General features: G+C 47.8%; 1 protein-coding gene across 2 annotated transcripts in view; it reads right to left on the bottom strand.

Moving 5' to 3' along the window:
- Positions 1 to 26,444, bottom strand: part of XRN1 (5'-3' exoribonuclease 1) — a 2,611,979-nt gene that overhangs the window by 125,085 nt on the left and 2,460,450 nt on the right. For both annotated transcript variants that reach the window (XM_069618274.1, XM_069618273.1), the window contains exon 41: positions 13,649 to 13,809. In XM_069618274.1, the coding sequence (XP_069474375.1) occupies positions 13,649 to 13,809 (161 nt within the window). The remainder of the gene's footprint in view (positions 1 to 13,648; positions 13,810 to 26,444) is intronic.

Below are 26,444 nucleotides of genomic sequence, written 5' to 3'. Positions count from 1 at the left end.
TAGAGCCTGATGCCACAGGGCTTGGGCATCCCTGGAAAGCTATGGAGTCCTTGTTGCTCCTTGCTTGTGGACATAAAACACAGACGTTGTGTTGTCGGTGTAAATTCGTACCACCTTTCCCATCAGGAGGGGAAGAAAGGACTTCAGGAACCAAATAAATTGCTTGTTGCTCCAGCAGGATTAATTGTTGGCTCGTTTCCTCCTATGATCAAAGGCCCCTGGTGTGTTGGTCTTGACAGTGGTCGCCCCAGCCCTCCAGTGAAGCATCCGTTGTGACGGTAGCCCGATGGTCTGGCAACCTGAAGAGGGCGCTCTGCACCAGATGTTCCCTCACTGACCACCAGCGAAGGCTCTGTTTGAAAACCGGTGTTAAAGCAATGCGGTCGTCCCAGGATCCTGACGCTTGGACCCAGCGGGCATCCAGGAATTCCTGCACCAGTCTCATGTGCAACCGGCAGTTGGTGATCAACGGAATGCAAGATGACAACATCCCCCCCAGGGATTTGTAGTTGCAGATTGGCATTACCTGGGCGCCGTTGAGACAGCTCACCTTGTGCAGAAGAGCTGCCACCCTTTCATCTGAGGGTCTGGCAGTGCAGGTTTGGGTGTCAAGTCTTGCTGTGAGATAGAGTGCCTGTTGCGATGGAACCAGACATGACTTTGGGAAGTTGATGGAGAAACCCAGTTGCTGTAGACACTGGATGGTGGTGGTGGTGTTGGTTTCTGCCAGGGGATAGAAGGGGGCCCTTAATAGCCAGTCATCTAGATACAGGTAAACGTTGACGCCCCTTCACCACCACTGGCGCAAGGCATTTGGTAAACACGCACAGAGCAGACCGCAGGCCAAATGGTAGGGCTTTGAACTGATAATGTACCCCTGCCACCACAAAGCGTAGGTAGCGCTGGTGTGAGAGACGAATAGGGATATGAAAGTAGGTGTCCTCGAGGTCGAGGGACACCAAGAAATCTCCTCGTTGTAGCCAGGACAAAACCTGCTGCAGAGTGACCATGCAGAGCATTTGCGCCTTTAGGAACTTGTTAAGCACCCTCACATCTAATATGGGCCTCCAACCCCCCTGACTTGTTGTGCACTGACCTTTTCCTTATCAGGAAGTAGCGGGAGTATACTCCTGTGCCCAACTCGTCCTTGGGAACCTTCTCCACTGCGGCCTTCAGCTGCATAGCTCGCACCTCCTGAAGCAAGAGGTGTGGCAACTTCTCTAGTTTGTGCACAGCAGAAATGTCCGGTGGATAGTCCATGAACTCCAGCGAGTGGCCCTGCTGGAGAAGGGATAGCACCCATTCGTCGGTTGTGATGTGTGCCCACTGTTTGATGAATCTTGACAGTCTACCTCCCACTGGGCTGCTGAAGTGGGAGGACCTGGCCCTGAGCTGGTCATGCTTGTTTGCCGGACTGGCCCCTAGATTGGGAGGAGCCACGGCATTGCTGCGAACCCCTGTAGGACTGGGACCTTTTCCTGTACTGGTCCCCTGAGGAGTACGGGGTCTTTCTGGAGGAGGAAGACTGGTGAGGTTATCCTGTGAAGTCCTGCAATAGCGCCCTTTTCCTGAACGAAAGGACTGGCGCCTCTGCTGTAATGTGCCCAAGGAGCGAGTGCTTTCCGTGTTGCTTTTTATGGACTGTAAGGCATCATCCACCTTCTTCCCAAAAAGATCAGATCTGTCAAAGGGCATAACCACGATCCTGAACCGGACATCGGGTCAAAAATCTGTGGCCTTGAGCCAACCGTGCCTACGTAGGACCGCTCCATTTCCAAGATGCCAAAAACCATGTCCACCAAGACAGTAATGGCATGGCCTGGTGCCATCTAGCCTTAATGAAAGATATAAAAGGCCTCTTGCTTCTTGTCATCCGGCAGGAACTCCATCAAGGGACCCAGCTTGTGCGAGTATGGCCATTGCATTAGCCGCCCTGATAGTCGTGGCTGCGATGGTATTGATCTTTTTAATGAAGGCGTCAAGGCGTTTGCATTACTTGTCTGGGGGGACAGAGCAGGGAGCGATGGGTTAGCAGACTTCTTAATGGCAGACGCCGACATAACAGTCTGGTGTGGGTTGGGTGCAGAGGCAGGAATTTCTGGTGCTCTGTACTTTTTGTTGAACCAGTCTTTTTTAGCTAGGGCTGTTGCGGGATGAGCCAAGGTGATCAGGCCATCCTCCCAGACGTCTTCCAACAGCGGGATAGACATGACAGATTTCCTGCGCTGCTCTCTGCGCTGGCACAGCACACTTCCTTTTGCTGCTCCTCCGGTGCAAGGCCAAACATTGTGGCCACCCTGGACATGAGAGCGTGGAAGGACCCTACTTCATCAGGGGCGAGGGGAAGGGGGAGTCCCCGAGTGGAAAATCATCTGGTTCCCCATCAGCTGTGATGAAATCATCAAATTCATCAGTGTGGGTCGTGCGTATGGGAACCCCGTCTTCGGGATATGCATCTGTTCCAGTATCAGACAGCCTCTGCAGTGCTGACTGGGGCAACAAGGGATGTCATCCATTTCCCTGGAAGGGAATCTGTGCAAGGTTGCTTGATAGGTCCAGTAACCGGGGCTGGTGCAGGCAGCTGTTGGTACAAAATTGCCACCAGAGTAGTTAGAGTAGATCAAATGCTAGTGACATGTCTCTTTTGTGGAGGCAGCGATGGCTCTGGTAAATTGATGGTTTGAGCTTAATGCAGAGAGGGTAAAGGTGGTAGCCTGATCAGGCTTGCCTCACCCGTCGGTGACCTTCTGGGGGCGATGTCCTGTGGGCTGGTGATGACGACTGTGACACAATGGCCTCCTCCTCTGCTTCCTCCATATCTGAATGAGATAGACTCGGCTCTGACACGACAATACCACCCAGCAGCAAGGCCACCCTAAGGTTAGGGAATGATGCCTGTGGATGGGACGTTAATGCAGACACTGTGCTGGTGTAGGTGTCAGAGACGTCAGTCACAATGGCACTGGTAACAATGATATGGAAGGAATCACTTTTGTCCGTCGACAAGGCCGTCAATGATGTCGTCGACGAGGGTATCAGAGCCGTGCAATTAGATGCTGTCGACGAGATCATCGCGTTTGTGGTCGTTGACATTTTCGTCAATGACGAGGTTGTTGACTAATGTTGACGATTGTGGCGAGGTAGTCGTGGCTATCGAAGGATTCGCTGACTGTGTACAGTTGGACAGCGTTGATGGCCTCCAGATTGACCTGGAGCGAGGCTTGGTCGTCGATGACTACCTCGTCGCCGATTTCGACGAGCCCATTTTCGATATTGAAGGCGAAGAGTGGCCACCAGATTTCAACATGGACTTAGAAGATGTCTCCCAGGGGTGATTAAAAAGGCCTTGCCTCTCCTCCTCTACCGACACCCTCTGGGCATTGACCTTTGGTGAAGACCGGTCTTTGTTTGAGGAACTGAGCTCGTCGCTGGGGTGTCTTTATGCATCTTCTTGGCCTGAAATTCATGTGACCTAGAGAGCTTACTAGAGGTGGTTCGCTGGGCCGTCCTGCCCAGCCTTAATGAGGCATGACTCCATACTGAAGCAGAGTCAGAAGCCCTGCGGTGTCCTCAAGCCACGCAAGGAGACAGTGGTGACGATCCCCCAGCGTCTTGTTGGAGAATGACTGCCAGATTTTGCAGTCCTGGATGACATGGTGAGGATGAAGGCAGTAGAGGCAGTCATCGTGGTGATCCTCCACATAGAGATTCTTCAGTCCACAGCGGGCACAGGCCGTGAACACACCTTTCTTCATGGATTCCGCCATGAGGTAGGCCCAACGGCACAGACAAAATTTTGTCGAAGATTACCGGAGACGGGAACGGTCCACAGAGCTAACACTGACACTGCTGACGGCGGTTGTCGAAAATATATATATTTTTATTGGAAACTATGTTAAAATCCAAATGTATTTGTTGAAATGTTGAAGAGATGATTTTTGAGGACTCCCTACACTAATGTGCAGTAACAAATCGGAAGATGGACGACGGGAGGAGCTGAGGGAGGTGTTCCTGTAACCTGTGAGCACTATGACCCTAAATGACTATGATAGAGCACAGAAGTGACTGAAGGTTTTCAGTTTAAATTTAAACTGCTCTAAGTTACAGAGGATTCCCAGCCTGACGACGGGGAATACTCAAAAGCATGTGAATCTATGAAAGATCCAATGCTGGAGAAAATAATAAATCATGTCTCTGCTCGCCGTCCACTGCAACTTTCCACTTTCCACGATGGCTCTTTGACCTGCAAGTACATTTACAAATGGTTATTGCATTACCCCAATGTATGCCTACTGCCCTTCTTGTGTTAACCTCCCATTAATAGGATGTATACCTGAAAAGACTTTGCCACCAGCTGAAAGGCTTCTGAGTATATCTGCTGCTACTGTTGTCTTAACCAAATTGTCTTTGGGGGTCATTACGACCCAGGCGCTAATACGTTTACACCATGGTGGATGGCGGATTATCCGCCTCATTCCAAGGTGAGTGGGGCGGTAAATCCCCATTTCCCATTTTCCCTTCCCCATTCCCATTTTTGCCCCATAGGGCATAATGGGAGTGGGGAAGGCGCTAATTACGCCACCGTAAATTACGGTGGCGTAATTAGCATCATGGCAGGTTAGCGCCATGGATTTTAACGGCTGCTAAAATCAGAATAGGCGTTAAGGGTTAACGACGGCGTTAACCCTTAACGCCTGGGTCGTAATGAGGCCCTTTCTGTTTAAAGCCTTCCTCAGTATGTTCTCTTCATACAGCCAAAGCCTTCTGGTAAAAGTCAGTAGGGCTTTAAGATTCTGTTTCACTATTTACATTAACCTGTTTCAGGTTCTCAGGCTTCTTACTAACTGCATATAGTTCAGAGCTTCACCCGACTAGTCACAAAATTGTTTGATCGTTGAAGTGCAGTACCGAAAACAACAGCGCTGACTTGTAGAATGTGCAGTTCTTTTCCTTTGTCAGTTTCCTCAATGGACCGACGCAATAACAGCAGGGTTCTCTGATGCTGTCGGAAACTCAGAGATACGCATATCATGTACGCGCACGCCGCAAGGTTCTTTCTTCTAGGACCATTCCGTGATTTCCTCCTGCTCACACACAGACGCCAAGTAGCCCGTTGCTCGGCTCGCGCGAAAGAGTGTTAGTACAGTAATTTAAGCGCTGAACAAAACTAAAAGTTACTTTTGCTTTCCCAACCGCAAATTTAAATAAGCTCATGCAGAACTCAACTTCTTCCTGCTATTACAGTGCAAGAACTTTTTACATAAATATTTAGGCTAAATACAGTTTTCTTTTCCATGACTTTAGTACAGAAATGGCATCACTTCACTTTTTCCAGTTGCAGTTTCTGTCTCAGGATCCTTTTAGTACTGCTCACATCTTAACTTTTAGGACAAGGTCTTTTGCTGGTTTCTATAAAGTTCTTTGGTAAATCTCGGGAACTCCTATTGCTGTGACCTTCTTTGGTTGATGGCTGGATGAAAGGCAGTTTAGTATCTATTGCAAGGTTCCAAACTACCTCACGGATGTTGCACAGCCAACCAATTGTAAAGATTGCTACCTCCATCTTGGGCTGGGATCACTCCACACTCCTACTTTAAAAGGTGTTAAGGAAAACAAACTTTGCAGAGCTTCCCTATAAAGCCACCGTTTTAAATACAAGCATCCTTCCGGCACCTCACACCTACCTTGTGCATCCAAACCCCTTTCCTAGCTCGCAAACCAAAGGGAAAACTGACACCTGTGAAGCCATGCTCCCCTGTCTGTCTAATCTCAAGAAGACCCTCAATATTGCTTTGACCCCTGGACCAGTGGGAATACCCAGTCTCAAGCCCTGCTCGAGGATCTGAGCCTTCGGAAGTATCCCTCGACCAACCAGTGGACTGACCAGTTCTCTCCTCGGCTACCTCGCTGCTGCGGTCACCATTCTGAGTGTATCCTTGGAACTTGGAGGATCTTCAGCTTGTACTACAAGATGCCTGCTCCTGTACTTTTCAGCATTCTTAAATTAACAGAAGCATTGCACTTTGTTCATCCATTGAAAATCACCTTTTTGTGGTGACTTCCATTGCAATCTGTCTTCTTTGCTCCCTGGAGGTGTCCCGATATCCGGTTCTCTGCAGAAATCTTCATCTTCCTTTCACTTGAGTGTTCAGCTGGAAGAGGACTGAAACCGAGTTCTAAGCACCACGACTGACCGAAACTAAATCATGCATCCGAAAGTGACCTCTGCATCCATGGCCCTCTGGTCCCCCCTCAACTGGACCAAGCACAGAAGTTTGTGTCTTCAATGGAATCCAGAACCGTAGCACTGATCTCTGGAGAAATCTTAAGTCGGGGCGGGTGGGCCGGGGATGCGCTACGTTAACATATCTGTTCCTTTGCCACCCCTATTCTCCATAGGATTACATGGGGGCAAAGTCATGTCCCTCTCTCCAGTCTCCTAACTTTGGTTGGTGGTGACCGGATCAAGATCCCTTCCTAGGCTTCATAGGGCATTCATCACGAGTCCAGCGGTATTCCGGCACAATTTATGCAGAGAAGAATAAGCGTTACCGCCAGGTCGTGCAGCGGTATTAGCGCTGCATCACAACATGGCGTGAACACATGCCCCACTCTGGTGGTAACGCTAATACCGCCCGGCGGTAACACTAATACTGCCCGGCCGAAACTGCGGCGAAATCATGCTCACTGCCGAAATATCAGCACTGATGGTGCTACTGCCGCCGTCCCGGTGCCATTAGCCCCGGCAGAAATTGCGTGACTGCTGGAACAGGAAGCATGGCGGTGGCCATCTTTAAAAACTCAATCCAATAAGTATCACCCACTTCCTCTAGCCATATGAACGTGAAAGACAGCAAACATGTCATAGGAGAGGACCTGAGGCAAAGTGCCTGAAAATCGCCTATGCAATCCCAAATTCAGTGATGGAGAACTGGTGTCCCTCACTGATGAGGTTGTGGCATACTTCGACGAACTGTTCGGCAGCAGACAGAGAAAAACATCAGGCCAGCGTAGGATTTCCATCTGCGATGCCATCATCCAGAAGGTGACTTCCCTGTGATGCAGAGGACTGTAGAAAGTGCTGGAATGACCTTAGGGTTAGGGCGCATGGATGCATGCCCCAACACCACCAAGAGTCCCTGGCAGCCGGAGGTGGAACTGTTGAACCACTGGCCCGGACGGCCTGGGAAGAGAAGTGCAGCACTGTCCTTGATATGGAGGGCACCAAGTGAGTTGGAGGTGCACAGGAAGGTGCCAGCAGCCAGGAGGGGAGTCAGAAACACACAGCAAAACACCAGAGACAAATGTCAGCCCACCACAAGACGATGCAGTGGACAGGGACATGTCAGCAGACCCAGCAACTGGTCGGGCCAATCATGGTGAAGTGACAAAGTGCCACATCAGCCACCCTCTACAGTAGCCAGGGGGCAGTGCACCAAGTGCACCCCTGAGCACTTCAGCAGTGCAAAGGGGTGTCAAGGGACCAATCCAAGTGCCATGCACATCACACCCCAACTGGTGCACCCTGTGCCAGCGGGATCGTGGTGCATCAGTAACCACAACACCATGCAGCAGTCACACCAACATGTTGCAGGCAGACTAGCACCATGGAAGTAAATGTCCCCCTACACTGACATGGGAGCAGCTTGCCAGTCACTGAACACGACAGCCCAACAATGCTAGCTGCACAGCAGCGCCCCATAGAGCCATGGCAGTGCCATAGACAAAGCCACTACACCTGCTCCCACAAGGTGTGAGCCACCCGGGGAGGGGATGTGGGGGCATGAAGGACCAGAAGCATGCATGCCATAAATCAGCTGCCCCAGCATGGACACACTGCCCTCCCACACACAGGCCAAAGGCCACCAGGCCATGTGTTACACACACATGGCTGCAACCATCCCCACAATGCTGTGCCCACATGCAATGTTCCCTGACCAACCATACCTATCTGCCCAAATATGTGGGTTGCCACTCTGCAGATGTGTCTTGCATGCCAACACCTGTGAAAGAACCATACCTGACAACATTTCATATGTTCCTACAGGCACTCGCGCATCACCAGAAGTATCAGAGGACGAGGGTGCAGGGCCATCGGGAAGTGGTGCCTCAAGATCAGCTACCACCACCACCCGACAAAGCACACACAGGCCATGCCTAGGCGCATGGACCACCGTGAACCACCTCGACCCAGCAAGGCTAAGCCTGCAGGTGGCACCACATGCCCTGCGCCAACACCACAGGCCACCTCCTGGCAGAGCCACCGTCGAGTCACAGGGGGACATCAGGCCTGTGACACAGCCAGATGAAGGGCCACAAACCCCTCCACCCCCGCCCGAGAGCCCTCACTGCCGCCAGCATGCCTAGACACCTGAGCCAGATGTAGACACGCCTTCCAATGGCTCACCAGCCTACAGCCCTGAGCCTCTGCACAGCCCCCCGCCCACTCAGCACACACCACCAAGCAACACCATGCTTCAGTGGCTGGATGAGATGGAGAGGCGGCTAAGGGAGATGGATGCCATTGGGCACACTCATCCCGAACACCTCCAGGCAAACTGTGATTGCCTGCAAGGGGCCCCGCGCAGGATTGTGCGAGCTATGGGAAGAAACCGGGCAGAGGCAGCTGCCAGTATTGCCACCCTGACTGTGAATGGGCAGAGTCAGGGAGATGACTGAAGGGGTCTCGGCCCTGGAGTCACCGAGATGAGGGAAGGGGCCTCGGCCCTCCGTCAGAGCACCAAGGTCACATTGAAGCACATCTGGGGGTCAGTGTCAATACCCTCCAGTTCCACAACACCCACTGAGAGGTCGCAGCCGAGCACACGCAGGCGCCGGTCTGAGTGCCAATTGGGACCCAGATCAGATGATTGAGTCACTGTCATGTTTATTAATGGAAGTGAGTGTCACACAGTGGTGCATGGCTTGTGCCATGCAAGTGAGTCAAAAGAAATTTTCTATCAATCCCTGCCGAGCCAGTCTCCCATCCCTCACGTCATCGCTGGCAATACGTGCAGTTGCCTCTGCCACAGCATCCTCATCCTCTGGGGTGGCATGTCCACATCAGGGGGTAGCAGTACATTTCTCTGTAGGCAGATATTGTGCAGCATGTCACACGCAAGCACTATTCTACCCACTTTCTCAGGAGCGTATATATCAGGGCTCCACCAGTACGGCGGAGGCAGCGGAAACGTGCCTTTAGGAGCCTGAAGGTATGCTCGATGCACACAATGGTCCTGTTGGGAGCGTGGCAGTAGGCAACATCCTGCAGTGTTTGTGGCTCACGCACAGGGGGTCATTAGCCAAGGCAGCTGCATGTATCCGAGTCACGTGCATTGGGGGAGGAACAGCCATTAGTCACAATGTAATGTGTGCGGGTGGCCTTACAGAGTATCAGTGCAATGGAAGTCATGTGCATGCATATGGGGCTTCATTTTGTGGCATGTGTCTGTACAAAGTCTGTGCATGCTGTGTCTCACTCGGTGTCCTGTCAATTGGTCGACTGCAATTTGGTCGACACCATTTGGTCGAATGCCAAATGGTCGAATTTTTTTTTTTTTATTTATATATGTGTTTTGTGGGTTTTCGTGTGGGGAAAAAAAATAAAAAAGAAAAAAAAGGGGGTTGGTGGGGGGACCCCCCCAAAAAAACCCAAAAAATGGGTAAAAGAAAAAAAAAAAAAAAAATCGACCATTTGGCATTCGACCAAATGGTGTCGACCAAATTGTCTGTCGACCAAATGTTTTCGACCATTTGACTGGTAACCTCATATCATGCATTGATTTTACTTTACATGCACCCTGTTCCCTTGCAGCAGATGTTACGTAATGTGTCTGTCGGTGACATGTGGAGCCAACATGCTGGCCGTCTTGTGGCAGTGTATTGCTCTTGTGCATGTGGCATTCTGGGTTTCCCCAGCGGCCCTCCCTCAGCTTCTGGGGTCATTGTGTCGGCATTGCGGGCTGGGTGTACATGGCTGTGGTATTGGAAGGGTTGCTGTTGTGTGCAATTTGTTTGCATTGCTTTGGATTATGCATGTTGTAATGTGGTACCTCTAGTCATGTGTCTTTGAAGTTGCTACTGTATGTGTTCATCAGCTTCTCCGTCCAGGTATGTCCGACATGTGCATGCTCCCTGGGTCGTGCTGCGACATGGGTGTGGGAGGTGGTCAGGTGCGACTTTTGCATTTGTTTGTCATGCCATGTTTTGCGTTTTTCACATCTCCCACCACCCCCACCCCATTTGGTAATGTGTTTCCCAGCGCATGCATGCAGACAGTTTTACTCACCAGCTTTCCACGTCCGTTGTCCCCTGTGCCTCTTCATGTATCCTGGCAGTTTGCTGTTCCACAGGAACATGGAATCATGTGTGGAACCAGGGTACTGGGCACAGCAGTGGGTGATGTACAGGTTGGGGTTGCAGGTCACCTGCACATTCAGCGAGTGGTAGTGCTTCCGGTTCCCCGTACACTGCTTTGTGTGCCTGGGGAGCCACCAATGCAACATGGGTACAGTCCAAGGGTGCGATCACATTTGGCATTTGGGCAACGGCACAGAACAGCACCTTCATGGCATTGACCTGGGCAGGCCTGGGGTGGGGGGCAGTAAGATGTGCCATTGCACATGCCGCAGAAGGGCATCTAGCACCTGGGCCAACACTGCCCAAAATGTGGCCTGTGCCATGCCGTACATCATGGCCACGGAGTGCTGGAAGGTGCCAGTATCTAGGCATTGTAGGACGGAACTAGCTTCAGCAGTGAGGGCACAGCTGTCCAGATGTTGATTCTGCTCCCTATGCCTTCCTATATTGTAGTGAGCAGCTCAGTTATAGTCTCCCTGTTTAGGCGGTACAGGGTCACCAATTGTCTGTCAGTGAGGATCCAGGTTGAGGGCCTGGCACTGGGGATCGGTCAGGCATTGCTTGGGCTCCCCTCCTACTTCCACCATACATGGACTTGTGATGCGGCAGTGATTAACTTTCAAGTTGTCGGCGCAGATTCCGATGGCTGTTATTACAATCAGCGGAAATTGCACTGGCTCGTGATCCGGTGGAGCTGTATTGGCAGCGCTAATTCTGTTACCGCCACTTTTAGGGCTTACTTCTCAACTTGTGATGAGGCCCATATTGTATTGGGATTGATTGAGTTAATTACCTGAACTTTTCTTCACTTTTTCAACTTTGGATCATAACCACAGGTACTGAATAATCGCATAGTAAAGCTTCCTGAAAAGTATAACTTTGGAACCAGTGACTTAGGACACAAGGCCGCAAACCATAATAGGATTGGCCTTACTAAGTGCTAAAGAACTGTTTCGTGGTTACTCAAAGTGTTTTTACTGAACTTCGTGCATCTGAGTACTTATCTGTTTTACACCTGCAATGGTTCCATGTGTTAATATCACCGGAAAAATATTGCGATACAAAAATATCGCCATATTTTTGCGGCAATATTGATCCTTGGACCCTGCAGGGGACACCCCCGCAACCCCTGCATTATTTTAAAATGTGCGGGGGACACACCCGCAATCCTCGCTCCCACAAATTATACCCCCCAAAAATATCGCCTATGGCAACACAAACGGCCATATGTACAGTGATATGTTAGGTGGGGATATTTTGTAGGGATACCCCTGCAATTGAATCAAATACTTTCTATCTTCTCCTAAGGGTGAATGTATATATTTGTTTTCAAGTAAGTGTGTGGTAATGTTTGCCTAAAGGTTTCATCTGCTTAGTGTGTATTTTAAACATCCATTAAATCATTGCATATTTTTGTACTGGCCTGACTAGAATTTTTGGTGTTCTGTTCTGTGGACACATTGTAGCCTTAGAACCACTGCACTCCTAAGTCTAACCTTAAGGCTCTGCTACCTACCTTGTTTAGGTTTGGCTAGACTTTAGTGTATTTCCTGTTCACCATAATAGGTTGGCCTCCCAAAACAGCCCAAGGATGATTTTGGAAAGCCATCTTAAGAATATTATTAACTGTTTCTTTTTGTAAAGGGTTGACAATACAACTGGTTAACAGAGAGGATGTTTGTGTAACCTTTGCTCTCTAGCCTGGAGTAAAGTTACAATAGTAGAGATTGAGTTGTGGAACATTTTGCTGTCCAATCTATGCTTTGTCTGGAGTGCATGGACCCTATATCAACCTTAGAAGCTATATATTTCTCCTCCCCTCTTCTGCTCCTCTTCTGAGGCTGAAAATTAAAAGCCTATACTTTGAAGAGAAAGTGCTAAGGCAATGTTTCGCTCAGCACATACAGTCTGGCGTGGGCGTGACTTGTTTGTTGCGGGCTAGGTTTTAGCAAGCCACAGTTTTAGTCTGCGAGGCCCCTGTTTTGTACTGGTGCTACCCTTTGTCCTATGTACTCCACTGGATACTGAAACATTGGCTTGTAAGGGCATATGTTGGTAAGCCAAGCCTCTTTGTGCATTGTCAGTTTTTAAGTTATGTCAACCCTCTAAGTAGTCAGCGTCATCGACCAATCAGGTTCCGATACTTTGAGCTTTTTGAGGGGAACTGTGCTTCAGGTTTAGACCGTGAATGATCTTGCTTTGTTTATCAGTCTTAGGGTCACCAGGAGGAGTCTCCATAGACCGTGCGAAAGCAGGTGCTTTGGAGATGGGGATCGACTGTGATGATTTCCCTCGAGACCCCTCTTTAATAGCTGATCTTGGGCAGTCTCGTCCACAATCCTCAAAACACAGAAACCATTTCTTTAATTAAAAGAAAAAAGGAGGCAGATTGATATAAACAAGTACCTGCAGATCAAGCAGTCACGGTTTTCTGGTACTGTTTATGTGTAAGACCACCAGAGAAGAGGTAGCAAACTGCTCTACTTTCGTGCATGAGAGAATGCAAAGCCCTTAACATGCCCTCTAACTAAGTCTGTGTTTGAGGAGGAGGAGAGCCCCCCACCTCAAACTGAAATTGCTCCGAGATCTTCAGGAAGCCCACTAGCCACTAACCTTATGCTGAGACCGCTGGAAACAACAGGCAATAAAATACACAATCTCCTCAATGTTGAACTAACAGGGAGGGAGTGGGTGCTTAAAGCCTTTTTGTTCAAATCATGAATACTCTAGACAGGAAGGAATGTGCTCCAACTTTGTATGCAATGAGGGAACTATAATCACCAAAATCTATAAATAATATAATTTCCCACCCTTAAACATCATTTAAACAGGACATTTTTCAGATTTAGTTGTTTTATAATCCTGCTGCTGTCCTATCTAAAAAATGTTCTCCCAAGAAATATTTGATCCTTCGTTAATCTAAAATAATACCAATAATCTAATGCAAAAATGTTGCTGTGTGCTTTTATATGAGGGCTGAGTCATGTAGGGATTTCATGCAAATGCAACCTATGAGAGTCCCCAAAACGTGCCAACTTTTTCTGAATATAGAACCAAACAGGGCATTTTAAAGACAAACACTTAAGAATGAGCATGGATTCAGCACAACAAATGTCTGTCAAATTAAATGTTAATCAGAAATTACCAAAAAACAAGAGTAACAGACTTCTTGAATGAAAGTCACTTCCTGATGAGGAAAGAGAATTTAGGTCTCAACAGACGTATGTACCACACAATGACATATTCATTAAAACAACATTTTATGCAGAATTATATTTGCAAGTTGTACCTGAAGTGGAATGAACTGATTGTATGAGCCAACAGGCACAGGTCCGGAATGATGTAGGTTTCCAGGATACATGCCTTGATAGTAAGGTTTTCCAGGGACATGCGCTGGAGATCGCCAAGGCACTGATCCAAATATTTGAGGTGAAGGAGGCATTATGTTAGCTGTGGTGAGGAAAACATACATACATTGATTTATGGATGCAAAATGTACATTGCGGAGAGGGAAGGATACATCCTCTCTAAATAGTTTGTTGCTGGTAAATATTTGCTTAAAAACAGATTATTGAAATGCCATTGTGTTAGAAAGATTTGTCTACACTCTTCTGGTTAAGGATGTGAAGAGATCTATCTTAAGTGGAAGAACAGGGTCAAAATAAAGTGAAACCAAAATCCTCTCAAGGGGTAATGGAGCAGAGTTGCCAGGATTCACATTTAGTCGGGGATGGGCATGTACCAAAGTAAAACAGACCCCACATACTATGGTGTAAACGTATATATACATTTATTTATGACTGAATTAGGATAACAGACACTGGCAAGTAAAGTCCTATCTTTTACACAAAGCAAGTGTATAGGTATTACCCAAATTGGTCGTTTACAATTGTTCGAATGAACAATTGACCAAATTTAAAGGGTCACAATTGACCTTTTGACAATTGACCGAATATATATATATATATTTCCCCCCACATATATGGTACAATTGACCTTCACAATTCGGTCAATTGTGAAAAGGTCAATTGTCATTCGAGCAGTTGTAAAACGATCAATTCGTATACAACCAGTGTATAGCACAAACACAGTTTATGGATAAGGTGGGGGGTTACAATGATGAACTCTTGCGCCCAAAAAACAAAATATGAATTTAATAAAATCAAGTCACTAAGCAGGCTGCATCTACACATCGGGATATGGCACTTCAAAACTGTGTCATCCAAAAGGACTAATGTTGGGAATTCCCAGTCAAGTTACTGTGCCAGTTTTCTAATTTGTTGAATTCAGTTTTAAGCATGCAATGGCATATAGAGAGTCGGAGAAAACAAGTATGAACAAAATGCATTATATTCCTGAGTCTACGCTGCCTTACTACAGAATCAGAAAATAGTCTGGTAGTTTGCTGTACAGAATTTCAGTCGGGTTGTTGTCCAAGCACAGTTTAATTACATTACTATCCAGACAGAATACGGTTACGTTAACTGTTGTCCCTTTCCTCTACCTCTCTCTGTCCTCTTCAATTGCTTCCACTTGCATATTGGTTATAGTATCTACATGCAAAAGTTCTGGAAATCTTACTTGTTTCACGGTTCCCTGTATGCCTGGAAAACTGTGCATGAACAAAAACCTGATCAATATTTTGCATGATAGTAAACTGACAAGACTTTTTTTCTGATTCTGTAACAAGTAGGCATCGACTCAAAAATATAACGCACATTGTAAATCCTTGTTTTCAATGACTCTCTATATGCCATTGAATGCTTAAAACTGAATTCAACAAATTCGGAAGCTGGTATAGTAACCTGACCAGGAATTCTCAACACCAGTTTATGGATAAGTCGTAAATTCCACCTAAATGCAAAGAACGCAATAGAGAAGACTAACTTAAAGACATACTAGATCTATAGGGGTTTGGGAATGGAGGAAGGTGCTGCTGCGCAATGGTTTGAACACGTGTGTCCTGGTCACTCCGCTCTGACTGTTGCTGGCAGGGCGGAATACGGGACAATCCTGAGGCAGTAACTGGCAAAAACAGTGGGTTTTTGGGGGTGGAGGGGAAAGAGTGGCAGTGTTCTGGGACTGTATACCCTGGGCCCCAGAATATAGGAGCAATCACTGTGGTGAAGGAGAGGCTGCCGCTGCAAGCATGTTCAAGATGGCCACCAGAGCGCGCTGGCCGAGGCAGTCCCTTTCGAGTCAGTGGGCTGTTGGCATGCGCTGTTTGCGCCGGCAGCAGAGAGTTTGGGAAGAAGTGGAAGAGTGGTGGTGGCGGGCCAGAGGCATGCGTGTCCCTGAGTGGTGGTCAGTGGCAGCTGCCCCAGCGGCGGGTGCAGTGCTGGCGAGTGGAGAATCCCTGGCGGAGGGAAAAAGCTGTGTCTGTGGCCCGGGATGAAAGCAGATACTCCTGGAGCGACCCTGATAGTGGGGGTTGGCTCCCAATGTGCAGGGGAAGTGGCACATGGCTGGCAGGCGTTGTTGGAGGCTGTGCACTGCATGGCTGGCATCTGGGCACCACGGTTGGAGAGGATCCTGCTCTCTTCTCGCCATGAAGTATTTAAACCGAGTCGGCGGTGGAGAGGGAGCCCGGTGGAGAGACTCTGGGCATAAAGCGGAGAAGGAGCAGATGGGCGGAGAAGGAGCTGCATCGCGGAGCAGTGGCGAGCAGCATCAGCTCTTGGCGCGGCCGAGGGGCGTGTTTACTGGTCAGAGTGGGCAGCCTTTAAGGAGGACATGGAGAAACAGGGTGGCAGGAAGCATGATGTGCAGTCCCGCATAGACACGTTTACTTTGAGTGGAACGGCTCCTCACGGTGTGGCTAGATTGGCCTCCCCTACGCTTGCGGTGGATTAAGTGCCCGGAAGTGGCTGTTTCGCACAAGACATGATGGTGGCCAAAAAGGAGGCAACAGCAAAGCTGGAGACAAAGATAGCCATGGTAGGCATTGATATGGGCCTGCTGCGCAATGACCTCTACAAGATCTCACACGAGTGGGTGAGGCAGAAAAAAGAAATTCGGATCTGGAGGACACCACGACTCCGCTACAAGGAGAGGTAAAGGCCCTAGCTCGAAAAACACAGGTATTGGAAGCAAAAATAGGTGCCGGGGAAGGGAGGGCAATAAGGAACAATATTCGCATCAATGGGCTGCCAGAGAAGGTGGAAGGACCCTTCATGGAACTGCATCTAGAAAGCTGGATAAAAGAATGGGCTGAGCAAAACTGGCTCTCAAACATTTTCTCCATCGAGAAAGCCCACAGGGTGCCGGGCAGGGCTCCTCCTCCAGGGAGCACCCCCACCCCCAACCCCAAGACAGGTGATTGCATGACTCCTGAACTTCAGAGAAAGAGAATTGATCCTGCAAGTGGCCCATAAGAAAGGGACACTGGAGGTGAATTGGGTAAGGGTGACAACATTCCTGAATTTCACCAGAGCGGTCTAGAAGGCCAGACACATGTAGGATGCTGTTAAGAGGCAATTAAGAGCAAAGGGAGTCAAATACTCAATGATATTCCTGGCTACCCTTCGAGTGATTGGTCCACAAAGGGTGTGTTTTTTTAGAAGTTTGAGGCATGAGACTGGGCCAAGACCATTCACCCGGTTGGAGACAGTGGTCGGACAGACTCGCATAATCGAAAGAATGGTGGAACGGAGGAGTTATCGAACCCTGAAAGGCTGTCTTGGCCTGCATCGAGCTGAAGTCCCTGTGATATTTTCAGAGGGGTGGTATCGGGTATGAGACAAAGGAATACAGTTGTTGTATGTGGATACTGCCATATAAGACTGCCACAGAATATGCCTCGGGAAGGGCAGAGGCATTGACACATTGGGACTGGTAAGGCGGTGTGACCGGGAGAGCACACCCCCTTGTTAGGTTTGGCACAGGGCCCTTGGGTGCAAACTGCTAGACCCTTGCTGTTCGGGATTGGAAGATTCTTCAAGTTGGGGGGGGGGGGGGGGGGGGGAGTATAGGCTGAGGGGAGAAGTGGGGGGGGGCGGAGTTTGAGTGGGAGGGTGTTGTTGGTTGTTACATTGTAGGGTTGTTTTGCAGAACACACAAGGGGGCCGAAACAAAGGGAAACGCTTATGAAATGGTGTCCAGGGCCTCGGGGGCTGCTTAGGTGCCTTACATGGAATGTCAATTGGTTGTTAGAAAAAGTGAAAATGGGACTTGTATTGAGATACCCAAGTAAGCACAAAGTTAATATTGCTCTGTGGAAGGAGACGCACATGATGGGTACTTCCTGTGGGTTCTTGGGAAAGGGGCAGTACACAACCGTTGAACACGCATGCTATTACAGAGGGTCCCGGGGAGTGGCCATTTTGGTTAAGTGCTTCGTACCACTTGAGGTGGAAGTAGTTCGAAGAGATGCAGGGGTTGGGGGGAAGGAGGTGTTATGTGATGGTTGGGGGGACCTGTGGGGGAAAGCCTATCGATTCTATGTGTGTATGCACCGGCACCCCCAAAAGCAGACTTCCTGCCCGAAATACTATTGGCTAGATATGGGGCCGACATTACTCTATTGGGGGGAGACTTTAACAATGTCATGAGTAGGAACAAGGACAGGTCTACCAGGGGGCGGGGGGATCTCGCCTGCGCCCATGGCCAGTACAGGGCTAGCAGTGTTTGCCAACGCGAACGGGCTGATGGACATTTAGAGGGACACTCACCCTTGGGAGAGTGGGTTTTCTTTATATTCAGGGGCGCATGCTTCACTATTCCGTATAGACTTTATTTTTCTCCCCTGCACTGGGTCCGGGAGGGTGACTGATGGGGAATATTTGCAGAGTTATCTCGGACCACGCCCCGCTAATCTTGACCGTGGCGGGGAGGAAACCGAGGGGGCAAGAGTAATGGAGGTTGAATGCCTACCACCTGGGAGTGAGAGTATAATGAGCGGGTTGAGGGAGGGGACGATGAATTTTTCTACCACAATGAGGGGCCAGTGGAGAGCAAATCCACCCTATAGAAGGCATATAAAACTGTTGAGGCGCCGAGCCATGCTGAAGATTGACAAGCACAGAAAGAACAGCAGTGCAGCATTGGTAGCATGGGAACAGACTGCGCGAGAAAAGGAAGATAAATCTTGCCGGGAGAAATCAGACTGCGCCAAGAGGGTACTGTTGCAAGCAAGGTTGTAGTTCAGGGAGGTGGCAAGAGATGAAGTGAAGCAGGCCCACTGGGCAAGTAGAGCCAGGGTATATGAATCGGGGGACAAAGCCGGCAGGTTGCTAGCATGGCTGGAAAAGCAATAAGGTTCGAGGTGGATCAGGGAAATATGGGCAGGGGTCGGGGATGCAAATCACAGAAGAATTTTTTTAATGTCATCAACTCTTGTATTTCAACCTAGCAGGGACAAGACGAGGGAGTACCTAGAGCGGATTCCTCCAACTTGACTAACAGACTCAGAATGGGAAGAATTGGACGGAGATCACGGTTGAGGAGGTGCAAAATGCAATCGAGCAGCTGAAGTTTGGTAAAACCACAGGGCCAAATGGCTTTCCTGTCGAACTCTGGATAAGGCTCAGTGCCAACATTGCCAAACCCAAGCTGGAGATGTTCCAGGACAGTAGGGAACCCAAGTCCTACCGGAGGATCTGAGGTCAGATTTTTTTGGCTTTACATTTGTTTACTTTGTTGGACGGCACAATCTCTATGCCGACCTTGAGAAGCAGCGCGTTGACCTCTTCGAGAAGGATGAGCTGTTCTTCCTTTGTTGTCTTCCTTTGGCGCGGGGGATGGTTTGATGGTCTTTGGAAGAGCTCCACACAATAACCTCCTGCTACTGTCGATAGCACCCACTTGGCTGTGGTTATTCCTTCCCATGCGTGGGTGAAGTGTGAAATTCGTCCCACTACTGGGGAGGCATAGGAGGGGGCCTGTAGCGGACTGTCATTGCTTGGGAGGTGTTCCTCTACCTCTAGATGCGGAGGACCTTTCCCGGCGGCGGGATCTGCTGTGGCCTCTCTGGTAACCTTGTGACGCCTGACCCTGGTTGTTATTCCATGAAGAATTTTGACCTTGTCCGTAACCAGAGCCTCTGGGAATTTAGGCCACGATAGCGGCGAAAATGTTTTCAGCCTTTCTGGCCAGGTGGTTGCCCGAGGGACTTGAGGGTGTCGTATTCCTCCTTGGCGGACTTAAGGGCGTCCTCTACCGATTTGCCGAATAATACGGTTGGTTCCACTGGCATGTTCAGTAATATCACCTGGGTCTCAAGCTTAAAGCCAGACTGGCGGTGCCAAGCGTGACACTCAATTATGGATCCTTTAGCGAATATTCGGCTTGCACCATCTGCAGCGTTGCGGTTATTCTTGAGGATGCAGCTGGAAGTGGCTTTGCCTTCAGCTGCTACTAAGGCAAGTTGAGACTTTAAAGGCTCGGGAGCAGAAGCTATTAGGGTAGTTATTTCATCCCATTAATGGCAATCATAACTTGCCAACATTGTAGAATTGTTGGCGATTCTGGCTTGAAACGCTGCCGAAGTCGCTACCTTCCTTCCCATGGCATAGAGCTTCTTGCTCTCCTTGTCTGGGGGAGCCTCTGGAGAGGCTAGTGGTGTGTCCCTGCCCTTTTTACGGGTAGTTGGGACCACAAGCAAATTCGGCTTAAGCTGACCCCCGATATAGAGCGGGTCAGACGGCGCAGGGTGGAAAAGTTACTCTACCCGTGGGTTTACTGCCCATGTTTAGTTAGGTGTCTCCAGTGAAGGTTGGATTATTCTCTGGACAGATTTTAAAATTGGGATGAATTGGGTGGCAGCCTTCTTGTCTCCCAAAATATCCTCCACTAAGTCCTTGTCTTGCGGAGTCTCTTGTGTCTGGATACCAAAGTGCTCAGCTGCTTTGATTAATATGTCGTTGTGGAGGGGCTAATTATCCACTGGAGAATCTTGTTGAACTGGTGAGGCCAGGGTATACACCTCTGCCTCTTCATCATCAGCATCATCATCATCATCATAGTAATGATCAGATTGCTGGTAGTCCTCATTGTCCCCTTCAGTGTCTGTATTAACGTCATAAAGCTCAGCTGGATGAGACCTTTTTGCTGGGGGCAGGGATGAAGGCAGGGGCTGAGAGCTGGAAGCCTGAGTAGTTGGAGGTGTAATTTGAGAGCTTTCGAAAGCATGAGGGATTATTTTGAAAAAATTGGCCATAAAAAGGTAATTCTTGACATTGCCCTATGTCCTCTGCAGTCCATTGGGCTGAACTGGGGATGACCCCTGGGTACTGGGGGTTAGGGACTTGTATTAAGGGTGTAGGTGTGGATAGGGCGTAATTTTGTAAGGCCTCAGCCAAAGAACCCTCCTCTTGTGGGACAGGTATTGTTTCCTTAGAAGAGGTAGACTTGTCCTTATGAGACTTGTCTTTATGACTAGAACTCTTGGAGGAAGACATCTTGGAATGAGAAGCCTTTAGCAGGCTCTCTGGGACATGTTTAACCAGGTGTGACAAAGCAGTGTTTTTTGACACTACAGCCGATTTCGAAAAATGATGTCGACTCTGTAGTGGGATGGACCTCCACCTCGGCTGCCAACATTCACTGCTCGGTCGATGTTTTATGGGTGGCGTCTTTCGGTTTCCGGGCCTGTCGTGGGGCGATCGGGACCTCGAGGACAGGGAATCTGCAAACCTCTATCTGGGTGTTTGGTCAACGGCGCCGACTCATCATCCCGGAATGTGTGTTTAGTGGCATGTGTAGTGGAAGCGCTCTTGCCGCCGGGTGTCGTCCTCGTAACAGAGCCGCCGGCCTGTCTCTTGGGGCCAGGGGCTTTCACTTGGGAACTTGGGTGTTCCCCGTCGCACTTGCCGTCCGAAAAGATGGCGACGCTGCTTTCACTGGAAGCTCCCACCACGTCATTGGCGGCCTCGGCTTGCATTGCGCGATAGGCCCAGCGATTGGTTCTACAGTCTTTAAAAGTTTTAGGTTTGAAGAGCTTGCAGGCTCGACAATGCCCCTCGCCGTGTTCGCGGTTCTGACACAAGTTGCGCACACTGTGTTTGTCGATCCACAGGAATTTTTTATTACACGTGGGGCAGAATTTAAATGGTTTTCTAACCATGTTTGGCAAAGGCAGCCAGGCGAGAAAGGGAATGGGTGGAAAAATGCATTGTACAATGACCGGCACCTACTCTACCTACTTAAGGGCCAAGGCCCGCTGGGCCTTCCAAGGCCGAAAGGGTCAGTCAAATCTTGAATTCGTCCGACGGCGCAGTCTTTTTCCACCGCTTCGATGAATTGGTCGAAGTCGGAAGGAAAAGGACAGAAAAAGTTAACTATTTTTTAATTTGTATAAGCAAATGGCGTTACCCAAAATTGAACTCTGCGATAAGCATACGCTCACGATGGCGGAAAAAAACAATCTGAGGGACCTTGATGCGTGAAGGACCATTGGTACAGTGGATGTGACACTAGGGATAGCATTACTGGCACGTCCTGTCGACGTCCCTGTTCGAGTTTCAAAAACAACAACTGTAATACTCTGCAGCTTCCACTAGATGTCGGCCTATGCATAGCATGTGATCTAAGCAGATTCCACAAGCCTCAGAAATACGCTTACAGCATGCCCTGCACAGTCAACTGGGCACGAATGTTGATATCTTGGACCATATCCATCTGGAAGTTAATTTATTAGCGGGTCGAATAGATATGAAGGCTCTAAGAATATTATGCCAGGCCATTAATAACTTTGCTTCTCAGCAATTAGAGAGAGTCTGAGCCAGATGGGAACACAATGTGAGGAGGCTGGAAGATAGGGTGGAGGGGCAGATGGCTGTCAACATGTCCACCAGACTTCAGTTGGTTCAGCTTAAGATCTTGCATCAGGATTATTATTCCAGGGTCCGCTTATATAAAATGGGAAGGATGGACAATGCAAACTGCCTGAAGTGCACAGGGGAAGATTGGTCCTTTTTTCATAAGATCTGGTCCTGTCCCAGGGTAAGAGTGTAATGGGCTAAGATTTTACCGATACTATCTAGACTGGAAGGGAACAACATCCCAGGATGCCCCAAAGTGGTAATTCTGCATGTACCCGAGGGGGAATAATACCATCACTGCGCCCCCAGAACTCTGACCGCCGATAATGGCGCCTTTTGTTTTTTACCCCCTTTACATCACATATTTATGTGGGAGTGGGGAATGGAAAATAATATAATAGTATGGAGGGCTGTGGGGGGTCCCCCCCGCATATATATGTGGTGCAAAAGGGATCGAAATGAAAAAATAAAGTCGCTTTTTCGAGGTTGCAGTAATGGGGGTCGCAGTAATGACAGATTCCAAGAGGGGGCAGTGAGCGCAGAAGGGACCAGGAAATTGATCAGAAAAAGCCTTGTCTTTTTTTTTTTTCATTTATTTGTTTTGGTTTATTCAAACCTTTACAAAGAGAAATATATACAAAAACAACAGATTTCATTAAACACAGATATCACAATGTACAGAAAACAAATTTCATTTAAAAAAAAAAAATCACAATACATTATTTATACATTTCAATTTCATTAAAATACAACATACAGAAATAACCTACTCCAATCCAAAATATATAACCACCTTGCAAGCTCATTGACCTTTTTAAACTATAACACATTCTGCATCATCCATTTAGGCACCAAAGGTTTATGTCAACATACAAATGTTTTTCAAAAATTCGTTGACTTTTATTTTCAAGGCGATAGAAGAACCATGAAGCATTTCACACCACAGTTTATTTCTATCCCCCCCGGCTGTATTATAGACAAAATGTGCAAAGCTTTTCAATCTCTTCTCACGAAGATTTGGACATTCCAGTAGTAAATGTTTTAGGGATTCACCTACGTCTTTTGATTTACAGAACCGACAAACTTCTGTCCCACAGGAGCTCAACCCCCGAATAAAGAGAATCTCATTTGTGCTTAAAACGTTAAATCTGAATCGCATGTAATAGTTTCGAAATTCTCTTGAAGGATATTTTTTCAGATATGTTTCCGGGTAAGGACAGAATTTCCAATATGACACACTTTCAGTGTATAGCTTCGAGTTTAGCAGAACTACATTGTTCTCCAACCAATCAAATGCATTAACAACCTCCTTCATTTTGTGTGGAAACTTGATAAGTGTATTTACTGATAGACCCAAATCAAGAAGTTTCTTCTCACAGTCCTCTTTTAGATTAAGCATAAAATTTCCATTTGACGCATGTTTCAGATGAGCATAAATTGTGCCATTTTCAGCTAGCAAACATTTTCTTAATAGAGACAATGTTCTATTAAACATGATACTATTGAGTGATTGTAGACTAAGTTTGTATCTTATTAGCTCTAAAGGAATACAATTTGGAACATAGTATAGAACTTTTCGCCATATCATAGATTCCAGTTGGCATAAAAAGGACCACATGTTTTTAGAGAAAAATTCGCACCCATAGGACAAGCTTGGCAACACCTTAAGCCTATAAAACAAGGTGCAAGGTTCGAGAGTAAATTTGCCATATGTTCTTGCAATGCCTTTTATTTGGTTGAAAGCTACTTTTGCTTTTTGTATCAGTCTGGTCTTTATTACTTTACTGGAGTTACTGGAAAAAACATACCCCAACCAGATTAGGACAGATTGGCTTTTGATTTTAGCACCATTACAGGTCCAATATGAAAAAAATGGAGTTGGACTTTTGCAGCCCACGTGAAAGATTATGGTTTTGCTCGGGTTAATTTTCAGTTTTCTTTCTTCACTGAACAAACCAAAATCATTTATAAACTTTTGCAGGCCGATTTTTGTGCAGTCCATTAATAAAAAATCATCAGCATATGACACCCACCCAACAATTGAGCCTCCAATTTTGGGTCCAATTAGACCACTAGAATCCAAGGACCTGCCTGCATTAAGACACATATAGATTAAAGAGTGTTGCAGCTAATCTGCAGCCCTGTTTAAGCCCATTCTCAGTGGGAATAATATCAGACATGTTTCCTTTGTTGTTTCTGTATAAAGATGAATAATTATGTCTAACAGGTCTTTATCTATGCCTAACATTGACAAGGTTTTCCATAAAGTGGGCCTGTCAACGAGATCAAATGCGGAACTTAGGTCCATGGATGCAATATATAAACGCTTCATAGCTTTTTGTTTGACCGCACTCATTAACTTAACCATCAGCAGACCTCCAGCATCAGTACCTATTGCTTTACGAAAACCAATCTGCCTATAGTCAAGGATATTGTTGTTATCAATCCACATTTTCAGTTTTTCAAGTACCATACCAGCAAAAAATTTTGACTCCACATTCATAAGTGAAATAAAAGCCTTGTCTTGGCAAGGAGGGATTTGGCCTCTAAATAGGGATCAGACGAAATGCCAACAGTGGCTCAATGGAGGGAAGGCATGGGGCTGGGGTAGAGGGGCGGGGGAGGTCGGTGCTCACTGGGTAAGGCTGGGTACTTCTTACTGTACAACTGATGGTTAGCAATAGTTGCAATGTTTTGACTCTTGGTTAGCGGCCTCACCTCCCTCATGGAAAGGGATTCTCCCCTGGGGAGAAGTGACACCGTCCGAATGATCGTCATACCACGCCGCCACATGACAAATGTTGAAGACAGGAACTCCCCTCTGCAGGGCAGAGGTGGCAGCACTGAGTCCTCTGATTGAATGAGCCCCAAGACACTCAGGTACATACTTTTCAGGCAGACAGAAGCATTCCAAAATATAGATAATTATCCATCTTGACAGGGTCGGTTTACTCACAGCCCTGCCAGCATGAGCACCAGCATAACCCACAAAAGGCTGGTCATCTCGGCCATCCTCCATTATAGGAGGGACGCAGTAGCTGAGGGCCTGCGCCGGGTCCAGCTAATGGAATCACTCATCTGCCTTAGAAGGAAGCTGCATATGAAAAAACACAGGAAGATACACCTTTTGAAAAAGAAATCCTAGACATTAGAAAAAAGGATGGCATCACTGTCAATGTCACCTTGCATTTTGAAAAAAATAGGGAGGCTCAACAGGCAATGCCCGAAGCTCGCTCACCCATCTTGCGGAAGTGGTGTGTGGGGAACAAAAAGGAGTCTGTCTCAAGAATGCCATTTCAAGGGTGTTTCTTGAACTAAAAAGAAAATGCCCATCCATCCCTGGTGCTAATGGGGATTTTTACTACCTACAGAACTAAGCTAAGAGTGCTTTCCTGTCGACAAAATCAAAAGTAGTCCCCAGTCTAAACCTAATCACTATCTGGCCATACCATCGTGGAAAAAACATAAGAATATAAGCCAAAGCAATAGCCTGGCAGCTTAGGCTATGTACGGCCTACTGTGCTTTTTTATCTCTCTGGAGATGGTTTCCCATTCATACAAAAATAATTCAGAAAAGACATGCTATCAGCTCTCCTGTTAGCCTCGTCAGATAGATCTGCAAGTCTCTTTATAAATCAAATGTCTCAAGTTAGTTACGTTGAGGAAGGTTTCCCTTATTTCTTTTCTACCAACTTGAACACTTGCTCTCAATTGGTTCTATATCGTGAACAGGTTGATTGAACCTTCCAGGTTCCTTTTTCCATATGATTGTACCAATCTCACTTATATCTCAAGGCCAATCTGGCTTCCAGGTATCCTTAACCTCTGTGGTTGTATAAGTGCTTTTTGCCAAGATTCAATATTTGGGTTTCTAGGTGTCCTATAACCCCCATTTCTTTCCGTTTCCGCTTGCCTCCCTCCACCTGGACAGCCGTGGTACCTTCTACTGAGACCACAGATGACGCAGTAGCCACTGATGAAACCTCATTTGTATACAAGCCTCCAGCACCACAAGACTACAGGAGACCATGAGGCCCAGTAAACGCAGGAACCTGTTATTTGCATTGGAACACATGGACCATCGTTAGGAGGAAAGGCCGTGCCAAGGTGGGCAAAACCTGACACTTCTTGAAGTATAGGGAGCAGCCCAAACTGTGCAACAGGCTGTACGAGTGGTACAGATGTGCTGATTCCTGGTTGGGGTAGCTAGCTCAGATGAGGCAATCGTCCCGGTAAGGAAAGACATGGATACTTTGCCACCTGAGGCGAGCCGCAAACACTGCCAGCAGTCTTATGAAAACCCTAGGTGCCAAAGAAATGCGGAAC

This window comes from Ambystoma mexicanum, chromosome 10, assembly GCF_040938575.1.
Source record: "Ambystoma mexicanum isolate Mex_15411 chromosome 10, UKY_AmexF1_1, whole genome shotgun sequence".
NCBI classification, from domain to species: Eukaryota; Metazoa; Chordata; class Amphibia; order Caudata; family Ambystomatidae; genus Ambystoma; species Ambystoma mexicanum.
Note: the sequence above shows the minus strand (reverse complement) of the source record. Positions and strands in the feature narration are given on the sequence as shown.